This window comes from Daldinia loculata (genome assembly GCF_022478755.1).
Source record: "Daldinia loculata strain CBS 113971 unplaced genomic scaffold F4817scaffold_38, whole genome shotgun sequence".
NCBI lineage: Eukaryota > Fungi > Ascomycota > Sordariomycetes > Xylariales > Hypoxylaceae > Daldinia > Daldinia loculata.
Window position 1 is genome coordinate 368,523 of NW_026054892.1, and position 12,376 is coordinate 380,898.

The 12,376-nt window shown below is 47.1% G+C and overlaps 5 protein-coding genes across 5 annotated transcripts; 3 read left to right on the forward strand and 2 right to left on the reverse strand.

The window, feature by feature from the left end:
• Positions 1–1,265: 1,265 nt before the first annotated feature.
• On the forward strand, positions 1,266–2,292 carry F4817DRAFT_172538 (pre-mRNA branch site protein p14). Its single transcript, XM_049298222.1, has 4 exons — positions 1,266–1,422; positions 1,502–1,525; positions 1,589–1,833; positions 1,910–2,292. Exons 1-4 carry the CDS (start codon positions 1,385–1,387, stop codon positions 2,008–2,010), a joined length of 408 nt encoding a protein of 135 aa, XP_049157380.1. The 5' UTR covers positions 1,266–1,384; the 3' UTR covers positions 2,011–2,292.
• Positions 2,293–3,076: 784 nt separating this feature from the next.
• On the forward strand, positions 3,077–5,123 carry F4817DRAFT_172565 (vacuolar membrane protein-domain-containing protein). Its single transcript, XM_049298223.1, has 2 exons — positions 3,077–4,153; positions 4,212–5,123. Exons 1-2 carry the CDS (start codon positions 3,632–3,634, stop codon positions 4,842–4,844), a joined length of 1,155 nt encoding a protein of 384 aa, XP_049157381.1. The 5' UTR covers positions 3,077–3,631; the 3' UTR covers positions 4,845–5,123.
• An 817-nt stretch (positions 5,124–5,940) lies between these two features.
• On the forward strand, positions 5,941–7,513 carry F4817DRAFT_172597 (uncharacterized protein). The gene has a single exon (XM_049298224.1). It carries the CDS (start codon positions 6,284–6,286, stop codon positions 7,313–7,315), a length of 1,032 nt encoding a protein of 343 aa, XP_049157382.1. The 5' UTR covers positions 5,941–6,283; the 3' UTR covers positions 7,316–7,513.
• Positions 7,514–7,564: 51 nt separating this feature from the next.
• On the reverse strand, positions 7,565–10,326 carry F4817DRAFT_343302 (uncharacterized protein). Its single transcript, XM_049304010.1, has 2 exons — positions 9,521–10,326; positions 7,565–9,464 (listed from the first exon to the last, which is right to left on the reverse strand). Exons 1-2 carry the CDS (start codon positions 9,715–9,717, stop codon positions 8,147–8,149), a joined length of 1,515 nt encoding a protein of 504 aa, XP_049157383.1. The 5' UTR covers positions 9,718–10,326; the 3' UTR covers positions 7,565–8,146.
• Positions 10,327–11,153: 827 nt separating this feature from the next.
• F4817DRAFT_172636 (chitin synthesis regulation, resistance to congo red-domain-containing protein) lies at positions 11,154–12,376 on the reverse strand. Its single transcript, XM_049298225.1, has 3 exons — positions 11,943–12,376; positions 11,526–11,886; positions 11,154–11,461 (listed from the first exon to the last, which is right to left on the reverse strand). Exons 1-2 carry the CDS (start codon positions 12,122–12,124, stop codon positions 11,568–11,570), a joined length of 501 nt encoding a protein of 166 aa, XP_049157384.1. The 5' UTR covers positions 12,125–12,376; the 3' UTR covers positions 11,154–11,461; positions 11,526–11,567.

The window sequence follows — 12,376 nt, forward strand, 5'->3', positions numbered from 1 at the left end:
AAATATCAAATAACGGAAGAATCCAAAGTGGTGAATATATCCGTTAAACGTGCAGGGGACGTTGCCGTGGTCTGCATACCGTCTTACGCACAGGGACGTTGTCTTCCCACGTTCTACGAAATACATTGTATGTAGGCCATAAAATTGTTGTATAGGTACCTAATTATGTGTAAATTCATCATCATCTACTACGGTATTGCTGTTTGAACCTTGGGAAAGGGAAGAGGGTTAATTAAAAACGACCCCTTAGCTGCATTAACCGGGGCAATTTATACAGGTACCTTACCTACCTATCTAATTCATATTTATTATAAAGCAATCTACTTCGTATCGGTCCGCGTTGTCCGACTTAATTAATCTTTTAGAGGTCCATGTTGTGCTACTATCAACGTCAACAGCTAATGACCAGCTTTAAGTCTTGTTCCGCTTTATTGTATTCGATCCTGGCGCAATCGGAGCTCACAGCCACTCCTGATAACTTCGGAGCACAGTTTCGGAGAGCAGCTCGGAGGAATCCTTAAGGTGCCACGGATTTCAAGATAATACCTCTCCGACTACATTCCTTCGGTATCGAAAATGGGGAATGAGAAACTAGAGTATGTAACTAGTAACTAGTAGTATTGTCTTTGAATCGATGAAGATTACATAAAATTAGTACAAACTTTCTTTTCATAAATGCCTTCAGTGAGACGTACATAGTATGTAGCAACTAATTGTCCTTCAAATGACGTAATAGGGTCGTTCAAATCCACCTGTTTAACAATGCACAACATACACTGTGTATGTAGTGCATCGCTAACAGCGTCACTGAATCTATCCACATCATCGAGACTTCCGTATTCGTTTTAAAACGCATCGGTTATGAGTAATAAGAATTGAGTTTTATGGCCAAGGTTAATATATAACGAACTCGTCACTGTTAAACTCCAAATTCTTGCTTACCTAAGTTAATAGTAGCTACCCGATTTAAGCGTCACAAGACTAAACGTTGCTGTTTCTTTAATTCTAAATTTCTTAGACGATTTCCACACAGTACTAATTACTGCCGTTGTGTAACAAAGGTCACAAGGCGGTCTTGCTTTATTACCTGTATTACAGCTAAACGGTCGCTAGGCTGCTAGGCGGTGAAATCTGATAAGGCATCATCGCGTCACGTGTTTCGCAAGGCTCGGTCTTTAGCGTGTCCTAATCCGATTTGCTCCGTAGCCCAGAGCGAAACTCCCGTCTCCAGAATCAGATCGACTCCTCCAAAAGCTGCACACGCCTCTTCGCCAATCTTGACTACCTAAAACACCCCATCAATACCACCATCTCCTTGGACCAACAATCCAACAACCAACCATCAGAGTCTCGAGAATACAAAAAATAGTTGCCTCATCAAGATATGAGTCGCGCCGGCAAGATTGCCCCCGAGCAGCTCCCGTAAGTCATCACATTTAATTCCTTTCGCCTCCGGTATTACGTGCCAATTGTTAATACACCTGCTAACCTCTTTGTCTAGAATTTTGTTCGTGAAGAATCTAAAGTTAGTCACGTCACCACAAGTCCTCCAAATTCTATTCCCGACTTCCCTCTAACGAAATTATAGCTACGAAGTATCCTCTGACGCGCTTTGGAAACTCTTTGACCCCGGTGAGGACGGACTCATCCGGTACGTTCCCATATTGATCGGGTATCAAGGTCATCTTGCTAACCATCATCGCAGCCAAATCCGACAGGGTATTTCAGTCGAAGCAAAGGGAACCGCCTATGTTGTCTTTTGGAACGTCATGGATGCGAAGAACGCTCTCGAGAAGCTAAATGGCTACAACTTTCAGAACCGATATCTTGTCGGTACGTTTACCCTATCACCCTATCATCATATGGACTCCCCTTTGTAGTTGTATATTGTCTCTAACATATTATGCAGTTCTATGGCATCAACCAGAGAAGACCCTCAAGTCAAAAGACGACCTGCAGGCTCGCAAGGACAATTTAGCGCAGCTCAAGATGAAGCATGGGATCGATTGACAATTAGACGGGCCTGCAGACAGGCTCCAGACCCGTGCCCGTGCTCCGTCTGCAGTCCCGTCTTCTCCAGCTTCTACTACATCTAGCTCGAGCTTTACCTCCTCCACTACGACGTCGATCAAGAAGGAGCCGACATCGGTGGCGAAGGACAAGAAGAGTAGGCCAGACGACGTCGCCCGACACGCACGAAAGATCGCGTTGAACTTCATGCGGGGCATCCTTCCACAGAAATCGAATAAGCTATGCATGACTTAAACGTATCGTACAAATCATCAGATTATCTGCGCGGATGTCCGGGCATTCGGTCATGGCATACAATAATTCGCGAACGCGCAGTGTTAGCTTTTTGCTGGGCGTGCCACCCTTTTAAATTGCGAGTCGCTCATTAGCAACACCTATGGAACGCGGTGGACGTTGGTCAGATTGATTCATGGTTATTCGGTGGTTTTACGGCATACTTCTTATGCCACATAGTTACTTGGCGTTGTGATTGCGCGGAAGAATATGTTATTTATTCACGGGGTTTGAGGCTTTTCCACTCCTATTTGAGAATGCAGAAAACCTCAGGAATTGATTTTTCCAAGAACGTGTCTTAATCCTAGTTTAATGCATTCGTACGTAGACCTTTTCAACGTGAAGTTGTGATCATAATCTGCTCTCGTGACCATTATTGTTAAGCCTGTAATACTAACCACCACTCGGCTATTCCTCCACCTTCGTACGACGTGAAGTCTATCTTTAATTGGAAGACTGGATAAGGCCAAACGGAAAGTACATGTAGAACACGTGGTATTAGAATGCTCCGATAGACGCACTTGGTGAATCTAGGTTCAGGTAGGTAAAGTAAGATGTTTAAACTGAAACTATGCTTTGCAGATGACTTACCTACATGTAAGGCAACCTGACGGTTTGGAAATCTACAACTTCGTCTAGTAAAGTTAAATGGTGTCTGATATACGGAATACTTACATGTACCTGTCAGTGCTGGAGAGTCTCTATAAATACCTGGTAAGTACCCCTTAATTACATGTAACTACCTAAAATATACCGCCAAGTACCTAGAATAGGTACCTAACTTCTAGTACTGTAGAAGGTACCTAAAGTACCTAACGCTTAAGGGAACTCTGTACCACGTACATACATACATAGGATAGGTAGGTGGGGGAGGCTAGTGGTTTTAGATAGGCAGTAGCCTAGATCCTACATACCCCGTACGTCTCCCGAATTATAAGCATCATACATGTACCTACATAGAGGCTGCAGGTGCCCTATGCCATGTAAAGGATTGAAGCTGAGCGGCTGATCTTTGTGGCTTGTCCATCTCCCATTTTACCACCTCGACCTCCTACAACCGCCTCCATTCTTCACTTCTCTCATCCGAACATTCAACCTTTAAAACGCTTTCTCTTATTTCTTCCCTCTCCTTGTTCAGTAATAAACACTGGATTACGCTTGTATCTTTGTTGGAACTCGGATTATTGGCATAGAAGCCATTTTTTTTACTTTTTAGTAGCAACCCCTCCTATTCGAACGAACCCTGGCTGGATCCTAGGCGTCGATCCTCGCTCCTTTCCCTTTTCTTACCTCGTATCGCCCGACCTGTGTCTCGAGCACAGAGTCGATGTCGCTTTCTTCCACAATTGCCTCTCTCGCATACGAAACCTCATCCGCAACAATCACCGCTACCCCTGATGCAGTTATAGGAGTTGACCTCCCTTCTGCTACCAACGACGTGGCCTCGCTTCTTACTACCACCGCGACGGCGATAGCAGCTGCCGCAACAACGGCCATGTCCGGCCCTGAAGATGATTATGGCGGGGAGGGAGAGTGCCAGCTTGTTGGGCCATTTGCTTTAATCGTACAACTCGCGCTGGGTGGATTGGCGCTTCTATCTCTCGTTTACAAGCGGTGGCGGGAAAGGCCTCAACGACCCGTCAAGATCTGGTTCTTCGATGTGTCGAAGCAGGTGTTCGGGTCGGTCTTGGTGCACATCGCGAACGTTTTTATGTCGATGCTTACAAGCGGCCGGTTTTCTATGAAGTTGGATCCGGTCACCGTGCAGACGGCAGAGAGGTTACTACGAAGAGAGGACGAATATGTCCCGAACCCTTGTTCATTCTACTTATTGAATTTGGCTATTGATGTAAGTTTTTGCGCGTATTTATGTTTCATGGCAATGGGAGAATCTAATCCGCTGGCAGACTACTATCGGTATTCCTATTCTTATCATCCTCCTCCGTATCTTCACCGGCCTCGTAGCATATACTCCCTGGGGAAAGCCGCCAGAGTCAATCCAGTCTGGCAACTACGGCAGCCCACCTAACGCCTGGTGGTGGTTAAAACAATCTGTCATCTACTTTTGCGGCCTGTTTGGCATGAAGATCTGCGTTCTTATCATATTCTTGATAATACCATGGATATCACGCGTAGGAGATTGGGCGCTCAGATGGACCGAAGGCAACGAGCGCGTACAGATCGTATTCGTCATGATGTTATTCCCACTTATCATGAATGCGATACAGTACTACATTATCGACAGTTTTATCAAGTTGAAAGAACCTGGCCACGAAAGTCTTCTTCCATCGGAAGGCGGAGATGGACGAGATTCCTTTGATGATGCGCTTATCGAAAGTGACGACGAATCGATCAGCGGAGAGAGCAATGAAAGCATGAAGCTCTCCAACTCTAGGAATTTCCAGAGGGCAGACATAAAGGGCCCAGATGGCAGACGTGAAGAATACGACCCGGACCTAGATGGGCAAACGATAATAGGAAGCAGCAGGAGTCAAGAAAGGGGAAAACTATTACCTAAAGAATTAGTTCCTCCAGAGTAACGTGGGCTCCCTTTTTTTCTTTCTTGAACTTTAGCATTGGCCAAATATACAGTTTGTAAATTCTATGTTATGATATACAAACTATAATCTTTTTAGTACGGTCGTGATTGGATATCTCAAATATGGACAATATATGGTTGGGTTCATACAAGAAGCGGTAAAGTCTGGAATAGCGGTGGATCGGTTAGGCGTCTGGTTGCCAATAGCCTTAGCGGAAATGTGCAGAAGTAAATATGCAGAAATGTTAGCTGCATATTATGACTATTAGTTGGCCTTCGTGTTGCCTGCCGCGCTTCTTTGTCGACTGTGAGACTGGAGTCGACCACGGCGAATAGGGCGAATAGGGCGAATAGGACGTATTGTGTTCACCTCCACCTATATCACCTATATTTCATTACGGTGTAGCCGGTGCAGCTTTGGTTTGCTTGTTCTGCTTGTTCTGCCTATAGTTTTCCCTAACATGCTCAATCCGACGCGGACCGTGAATCGTTTGACTTTGAGGCGGCCTGAGCGACATGAGCGACATGACACACGTCTGTGGTCTCTGGAGAATATAAATTAGGTACGTGCTGACTTGTTTGTTCGACACTGGTATCCCCATACTAGTTGATACTAGTTGATATACGAGACTACTTACTTTTAGAGCTGCCTACATGTAACTCTTGGACTGAAGCTAGAGTCATACTTTACGGGCGGCTGAATTGTTCAAGGTTCATATGAATTGAACCTACAGGTTGCTCGGATAGGAGGTAAGGGGATATTTCCTATTTCCTACGAACGGCCTTATTAGATCAACTCCCTCAGCATACAAATACCCAACGTTGTCCCATGCCTGGCAATATTATTTTATTTGATGTTGTTGTAACTTTTCTATTTTGATCTGACTCAGAAACTCAAAAGGCAGTTACCCCTACTCATCGTTCTTACCAAGTCCCCACTGGTTCTGGTTCTGGCTCTGGTCGCTCTGGTCGCTCTGGTCGCTCTTGCCGTTGCTGTCACTTTGGAACCTGAGGTTGCCCTTACCTCTACTTCTACACTTTTACACTTCTACACTTTTACACTTCTACACCTCATACCTCTTGGAAACGCATTCATCAACACCGTCCTGCTTCCCGCTGAACTCAACTCATCATCACCCCATCAACGGACGAGGTGTTCATTCATTAATGATACCTACTTCTTTCTAGAATCTACTAGACAACCTATCAAGAAGGTCTCACTTATACCTTCCCCTAGCAACAATACTATCTCGCGCTATTTGTTCACAACCTTCCGACGTACTCAAGGCCACCACATTTATTTACGTGAGACACCTCACATATCATTCCTTCAGCCTAGAACCATCTTCGACTAGCTGTTGCGGTGAAACACACTTCTACTCTCCCCTGCCACTAAGAAAAGGCAATCGACAACGGGCAAGAAAATAAGACACCAATATAATGACGTCCTACTATACAAACCACCCGACCTATATGGGCCATTCGGGCTATTCGGGCTATTTATGTCAGTGTGGAGCACCGCTGGATATACGATACCAAAATAGCCCCCAATACCAAATTTCATCGCAAATTGAATACGCCGGCGGATACTGCCACGCTTGCTATAGACAAGTTCCTCTTTACCGGGCGAGAATTCCTAATCTCACGTCAAATCCTGCGTCATATCCCCATACTCCCTGGTACATAGATAACGGTTATTTTTCTACCGGATCCGACGTTTACACTTGGGGGTCACAGCGCCAGCTTTACCAACACCCCGGCATACCACCACGTGTCAGTCATACATACTACTCTCTCCAGACGCGGTATCCCAGCTTCACCTCCAACACGAGTTACTACCAAAATGGGTATGATATACCTCGCAGCACAGAACCTAGGCAGCAATGGTCTGCCGGCCGCAGCGAATATCCTAGATCCCCTCTTAACGACGAAACTCGGGGACGCAGAAAGTCGCCAAACGTACGTCGCCACTACTCCCGTGAACGGCGTGAACGGGAGCGAAGCTATTCATGGGAAAGATCCAGTGGCACCCAGGCCGATGACGATTCCATATATTCGGCTAGGACAGTTGGTAGCTGGACGACACGGGCGACTGCTGGAAGTCGTCGAAGTAGTAGCGCAACCAGCAGAAGCACTATCAATTGCACACCCTCGCCACAACCCGACGAGGATAATATCGGCGCTGCTTATCCTTGCGAGATAGAGGATAAACAGAAGGATGCGGTGGAAAAGGACGACGAAGAAGAAGAGCCCTTTACAGTTACAAGGGACGGCAAGTTCGTTCTGCTCGGGGAGCAGTGGCAAGTGCCGTCCCGCACTGAAGCAATAAGTGAAGCTGGCGAGCCTGTGGGATACTGTGATATCATCTCGACCCACGAGATGATCGATAAGGACGGGAATACGATTGAAGTCGACATCAAGGAGAAGAACTGCAAAGTATCACGGACTATGTCGGGCGGGCTCACGGATTAAACCCTTGGTGTGTTGCTGTTGCGTAATGTTTAATTTGACCTCGAGAAAGGGGGAGCGGAGGAAGGGGAATGTGTATTGTATTTGGACCGTACCGGTTGCCCCGTAGGTGTTGGCTTAGATTCCTGACCTGGCTAGATCTGAAGACTGCCTTCTGGCCCAGATTCTTGCCAGATACGATTACGACGAGATACCCGTCTGTTATAATGGATAATAGGAACTTTATATGAGCACGACATTCTCATTGGGACAAAGAGCTTGGTAAATGGCCTTGTTTTATTGTGTTGCATGTGACTGGTAGCTTCGTATGAGTTCACTAATCAAAATCCACAAGCAACTTACTTGCAAACGAAAGTTCTAGAATTCCTCCCCCCCTTTTAGCATTCTTCAACAAACACGATGGTATTCTTGCACTTCGTGACTTATTTGAATTATTTAAAACACCCGCACGCACATGTAAAACGAATCCATCCCCTTATATACCACCAGCCTAGCAGCCTATATAGCCTATATAGGCTCGTATTTACAGGTGGGTATCCTGGTACATCTGGTCTGTCCCTATAAGCACACAACTCGGCCGGGGAATTTTTGGCGTTTAACCGCAACCACAAATCGCAAAAAGTATCGGCAAACCTCTATATCTGAATTCCATCATGCTATGCAGATGATCGTCCGCCCCCCTTTTTCCCGAAACGCCTTCTTTGTCACTGAATACAAAATCCATCAGATCGCCGCGTATACCCGTCCGATTCGTGTATTAGTCGGTCCTCCTATGGTTGATTTTATTTTGGTATACCTTAACGAGTAAAACTAACTCCATTACGCTGATCGCATTTACATTCCGTTCCAGTTATCCTGCTGGGGCTGCCCTTGGGGTCGATATGTGCGGTAGCCGGGATACGCAGTTCCTCCGTTTGCGGTCTGCGTCTGTGTCTGTGTCTGCGCAGGAGGAGCTTCCGAGCGGCTGTAGCCAGAGTTGAAGTCAAAGCCGCTGTTGTTCTGGATGGGTGATCGCTGCCCCTGTTCATCTAAGTACTGCTGGTCTTGCGCCGGTTGTACTAACGGTCGGGTAGAGTCGTTTGAATACTGTCGTTGGGGTGCCGGGGGATATTGGCGGTTGTAGCTGTTGGGTGTTTGTGTCTGTGACCTCTGAGGGTAATCGTAGCCTGGTTGGGGACCGGGAGTGCGCATACGAGATGGAGCTCCGTTGCCATTGCCATTGCCATTGCCATTACCGTAGCTATAACCTGCTTGTGGGCCCGGCGACGCCATTCGCGAGGGATTAGCATATCCGTTATTGCTCGGCGCAGTGCGGTAGCTAGGCGGGGCACCGTACGACGCAGGACTGGCACTGCGGCCGTACTCGTCGTTGTAGGGTCTTGGAGTTCGCGATTGGGGATAACCTTGCTCAGCCCCACCTCTTCCATAACCGTTATTGTAGTCACGGTGAGGTGTTTGGGTCCTCATTGCTCCAGCTGCCATGCCATATCCCTGGTTCATATCTTCTTGGGGAGCCTGTCCATATCCATTGTAACCGTTATAGTTGTCATAGCCTTGTCCATTGGTAGAATATGGATCTGGGCCAGCTCGTGCTGCTGCCATATACCCATTAGGACCGCCTTGTGCTGGTGGTGGTCCGTAGGGGTTTCTATTCTCGGGAGAAACTGGGCTTGGGGTAGTCGTATGCGGTGGCAAGTTGCTCATAGGGAAAGAATTGTTGTTCTGGACATTCTCTGGCTTCTTCAATGGTTCCATCTCGACGGGTTCTTCCTCAACCAAAACCTTCTGTGATTTCGCGTCCTCCCAGCTTGGCATCGCAGGTAATGCATCTGCATCTTTCTTGTTGCCGTCGTCAAATACAGCATACTGAGGCACGGAAGGTGAAGGTGCTGTGGGTAATCCTGGTGTCATGGGCGCTTGCGAGTGATAGGCCTGGTTTGGTTCATGGTGCGGCGGAACGAATGGTTCGTCGAGATACTTATTCCGTTTTCCTCTAGGGGGATCACAACACCCGCAACATTCACCGCAGCATTTTAGACAGTAGCAACACTCGCAACAGCACGAAAGTCCACAGCAGAGGCATCGCGCGATACACCAAACGATAGAGAAGATAATGAGACCACCGATAATGATTATGGCAATTGCCGGCCACCTAGCAGATGTTAGTTTCTTAAAGCCGGAGATATCTCGAGTAGGGATCAGTCGTACTTGCAGATATCGGCCTGCATACAGTTATCCCAACTAGAGAAGGCAACCCTAGGGTCAGAACTTCCGCCCATGAGCGACTCAAGAGATTGCCGCTTGCCCAGCGCAGCGATAGCGCTTCGCGCGAAGAGATCCGCGAACGCATCCCTGAGGCTGCGTTCTTGGAGACTACGCTCCATTAAAATGCCGACGTGCGGCATTGCGTAATCCTCCAATATCCACCTATGCCGTGTGGTGTTGAATAAGAAATATCGGAGTGGAGTAAAGTTTGTGGTTATGCGTAAAAATGATCGGATGAAGAAACGCTGCTAAAGAGCCATGGTACGGAATAGTGGTATGAGTCGTATGTTCCCCAACCCGTGGGAGTAGCACCTCGCCCAGCCGCAAATACAACACAAACTACTAAAATGTCGTCTCCTCGGCTCGTGAATCACTCGATTTGAATCCGCCCGTAACTAAAATTCGCTCCGCAACTTGGTCGTTTTGGACGTATTTTCGAATGAATGTTGGCGGATGTGACACGTCAAAGCCTGACCGTCAACCAATCCACCGGGGAAAAATGAAAGGACAAAGGATCAAAGCGAATCGGTATTCGGGTATTCGAAGGAACGTCAGAACGATACACCTAGGTAGGTATATCTTAGGAAAAACAAAGAAGTGGGCATGGGAAACATGCCTCAACCATGTGGGTAAAAACGAGAGAATAAAATAAAATAAAGTCAAAAAATTCCAACCTATGGTGTAAGAATTGCGAATTGCGAAAGACGGCTTGATGGATGGAATTGGGGAAAATGCTTACTCAACGGTGTAATGCGCAATCTGAAGGGCAGTAAAGTTAAACGAGGCGAAGGTCGGTCCCTGGAAATGTGGGGGCGCAAATGCAGAACGGCAATTTCAGGGACAAGTCGCAATTAAGCCCGCTATGTCTGTATGTAAGATGTGCCTGCAGGCCGCGCAGCACTAGAGCGGGGAGATTGCCCAAAGCGATCTCCCAATACGCCCCTAGCGGTAGTGTGATTGGCACCTTTCTTGGGGACTCGATAAAGCGGTATGCTATCTATATACCTGGATTTAACATTTGAATATGGCATAACCAAATAAGTGCCAATTGATGGTTTCAGCCAAGTGACAACAAAACTTCTCCTGCTGACATCGACTGGTGCATCTTATGTTCTTTTCCAACATTGGCGTCGACTGCGCCTGGGCTAGGAAGGTCATACAGGCGCTTGTGCGGCTGCGCCCCAGCCCGACTATGGTATTTTCGTATACTTAAAGAGCCTGCCTAGAGGTATATTTTTATACAGGTATATATACTGCTTACCAACATAATTACATAGCAGAGTTGACATACTATTAGTGTACTCGCGGCTAGCTTCGACCTGACCAATAAATCTAGTAACTTTAGGAACCTACACTATTACGCATAGGTAGTCCTCAGCTAGCACTTCGATGTGGAGTCGTCTCGAATTCACCAGTGAGACAAGAGAAACGGGTCGCGGGGTTCGCACATGCAGCCCCCACTGTGGGAATTGCTGCAAAATCGAAACCGTTTATCTAAACAACTCGGGACCGCGGGACCGCGATTGGGGTAGTTATTGACGGTTCAAAGTTCTGGTGGGACCGAGGGTTATATAGCTGGGCTGAGCTGAGCTGAGCTGAGTTACATATGATCTATCATGATTCTCCAAGTTTTCTTATTGTAACTCCCATAGCTTCCATATTTCTCACTTACATTAGAGACCGTAGACTAGTAGCAGACATTATAGTCAAGGTATGAGTAAAGTAACCCATATAGGCGAATGCGAGAGAATGAGACGCATATCCCTCTCCATTCGCAATAGAAAATCTGTAGTGCTCTAGACGTAATACACGTTTCCCTTTGCCAACCACCTCATTACCAACACTGAAAACGATTAATCAATAGAGCCTTTTCTAACGCCTTAAACCACCAGCCTCAATAAGGGTAGCCTCAATAAGGGTATGTCCGATTCGTATCTGATCCATTTGCTCTTCGATTGACATTGCTCGTGCACCTAATTCCGCTACTAGCTTATCTATTGGGCGGGGGACCCTCGGGAGGAGCGTAGTCGTCCTTGTGCCCGTTGTTGTAGACGTTCTTGGGCGCCTGGACGCCCTCGTTCTGGGCGTAGTAACCGTCATTAGGCGAGAAGGTAGTGCCAGTGTATTGATTTTGCATCGGGAAGGACTGGCCGGGCGGCGCTCCGTATGCGGGAGGGGGGTTGGCGTAGCCTGGCTGAGGATTGTTGTAATATGCTGCGTTGTTGTTCGGACCGCCATTTCCAGCCATCCAGCCTGTACCGTACATGGGCTGGAGACCGCGACGTCTACGACGACGGGAGTTGACGCATCTATGATTATTGTTAGACACCGTAGCTTTAGCTTTTCGTTCAAATGAAGTACTTACACCATAAAAAAGAGAACGGCGATAATGAGAGCGATGACTACGGCAGCGAAGATCCATCGACCATACCAGTACCAGGCGCTATAACACCTGCCGTATCGATAGTACTCATTGTCTCTGCAGACTCCGTCCCGCTTTGCCAATCCCGCCAATTGGGCACTAACTAGGTCGATAAGCGGTGCCATGTGTAGGTATCTAATGATGTTGCGACAAAACGATGCGCAATGCCGGAAGTGTGAATTTATTGTGAATTTATGAAGTTGCGAAAAGCTCAGCTCCGGCTGCCTGTGAATGTGCCCGAGTTTACGAGGGATATTGTCAGACGATCTTTTTGCCTGGCTTTTTTTCGAAATAGGAAGTTCGTCCGTGCGCAGCGTTCGAGCGTTTTTATTGGGTGCATCCTCGAATTCTCACGTGCTCTTCCAGATCCCCACTTT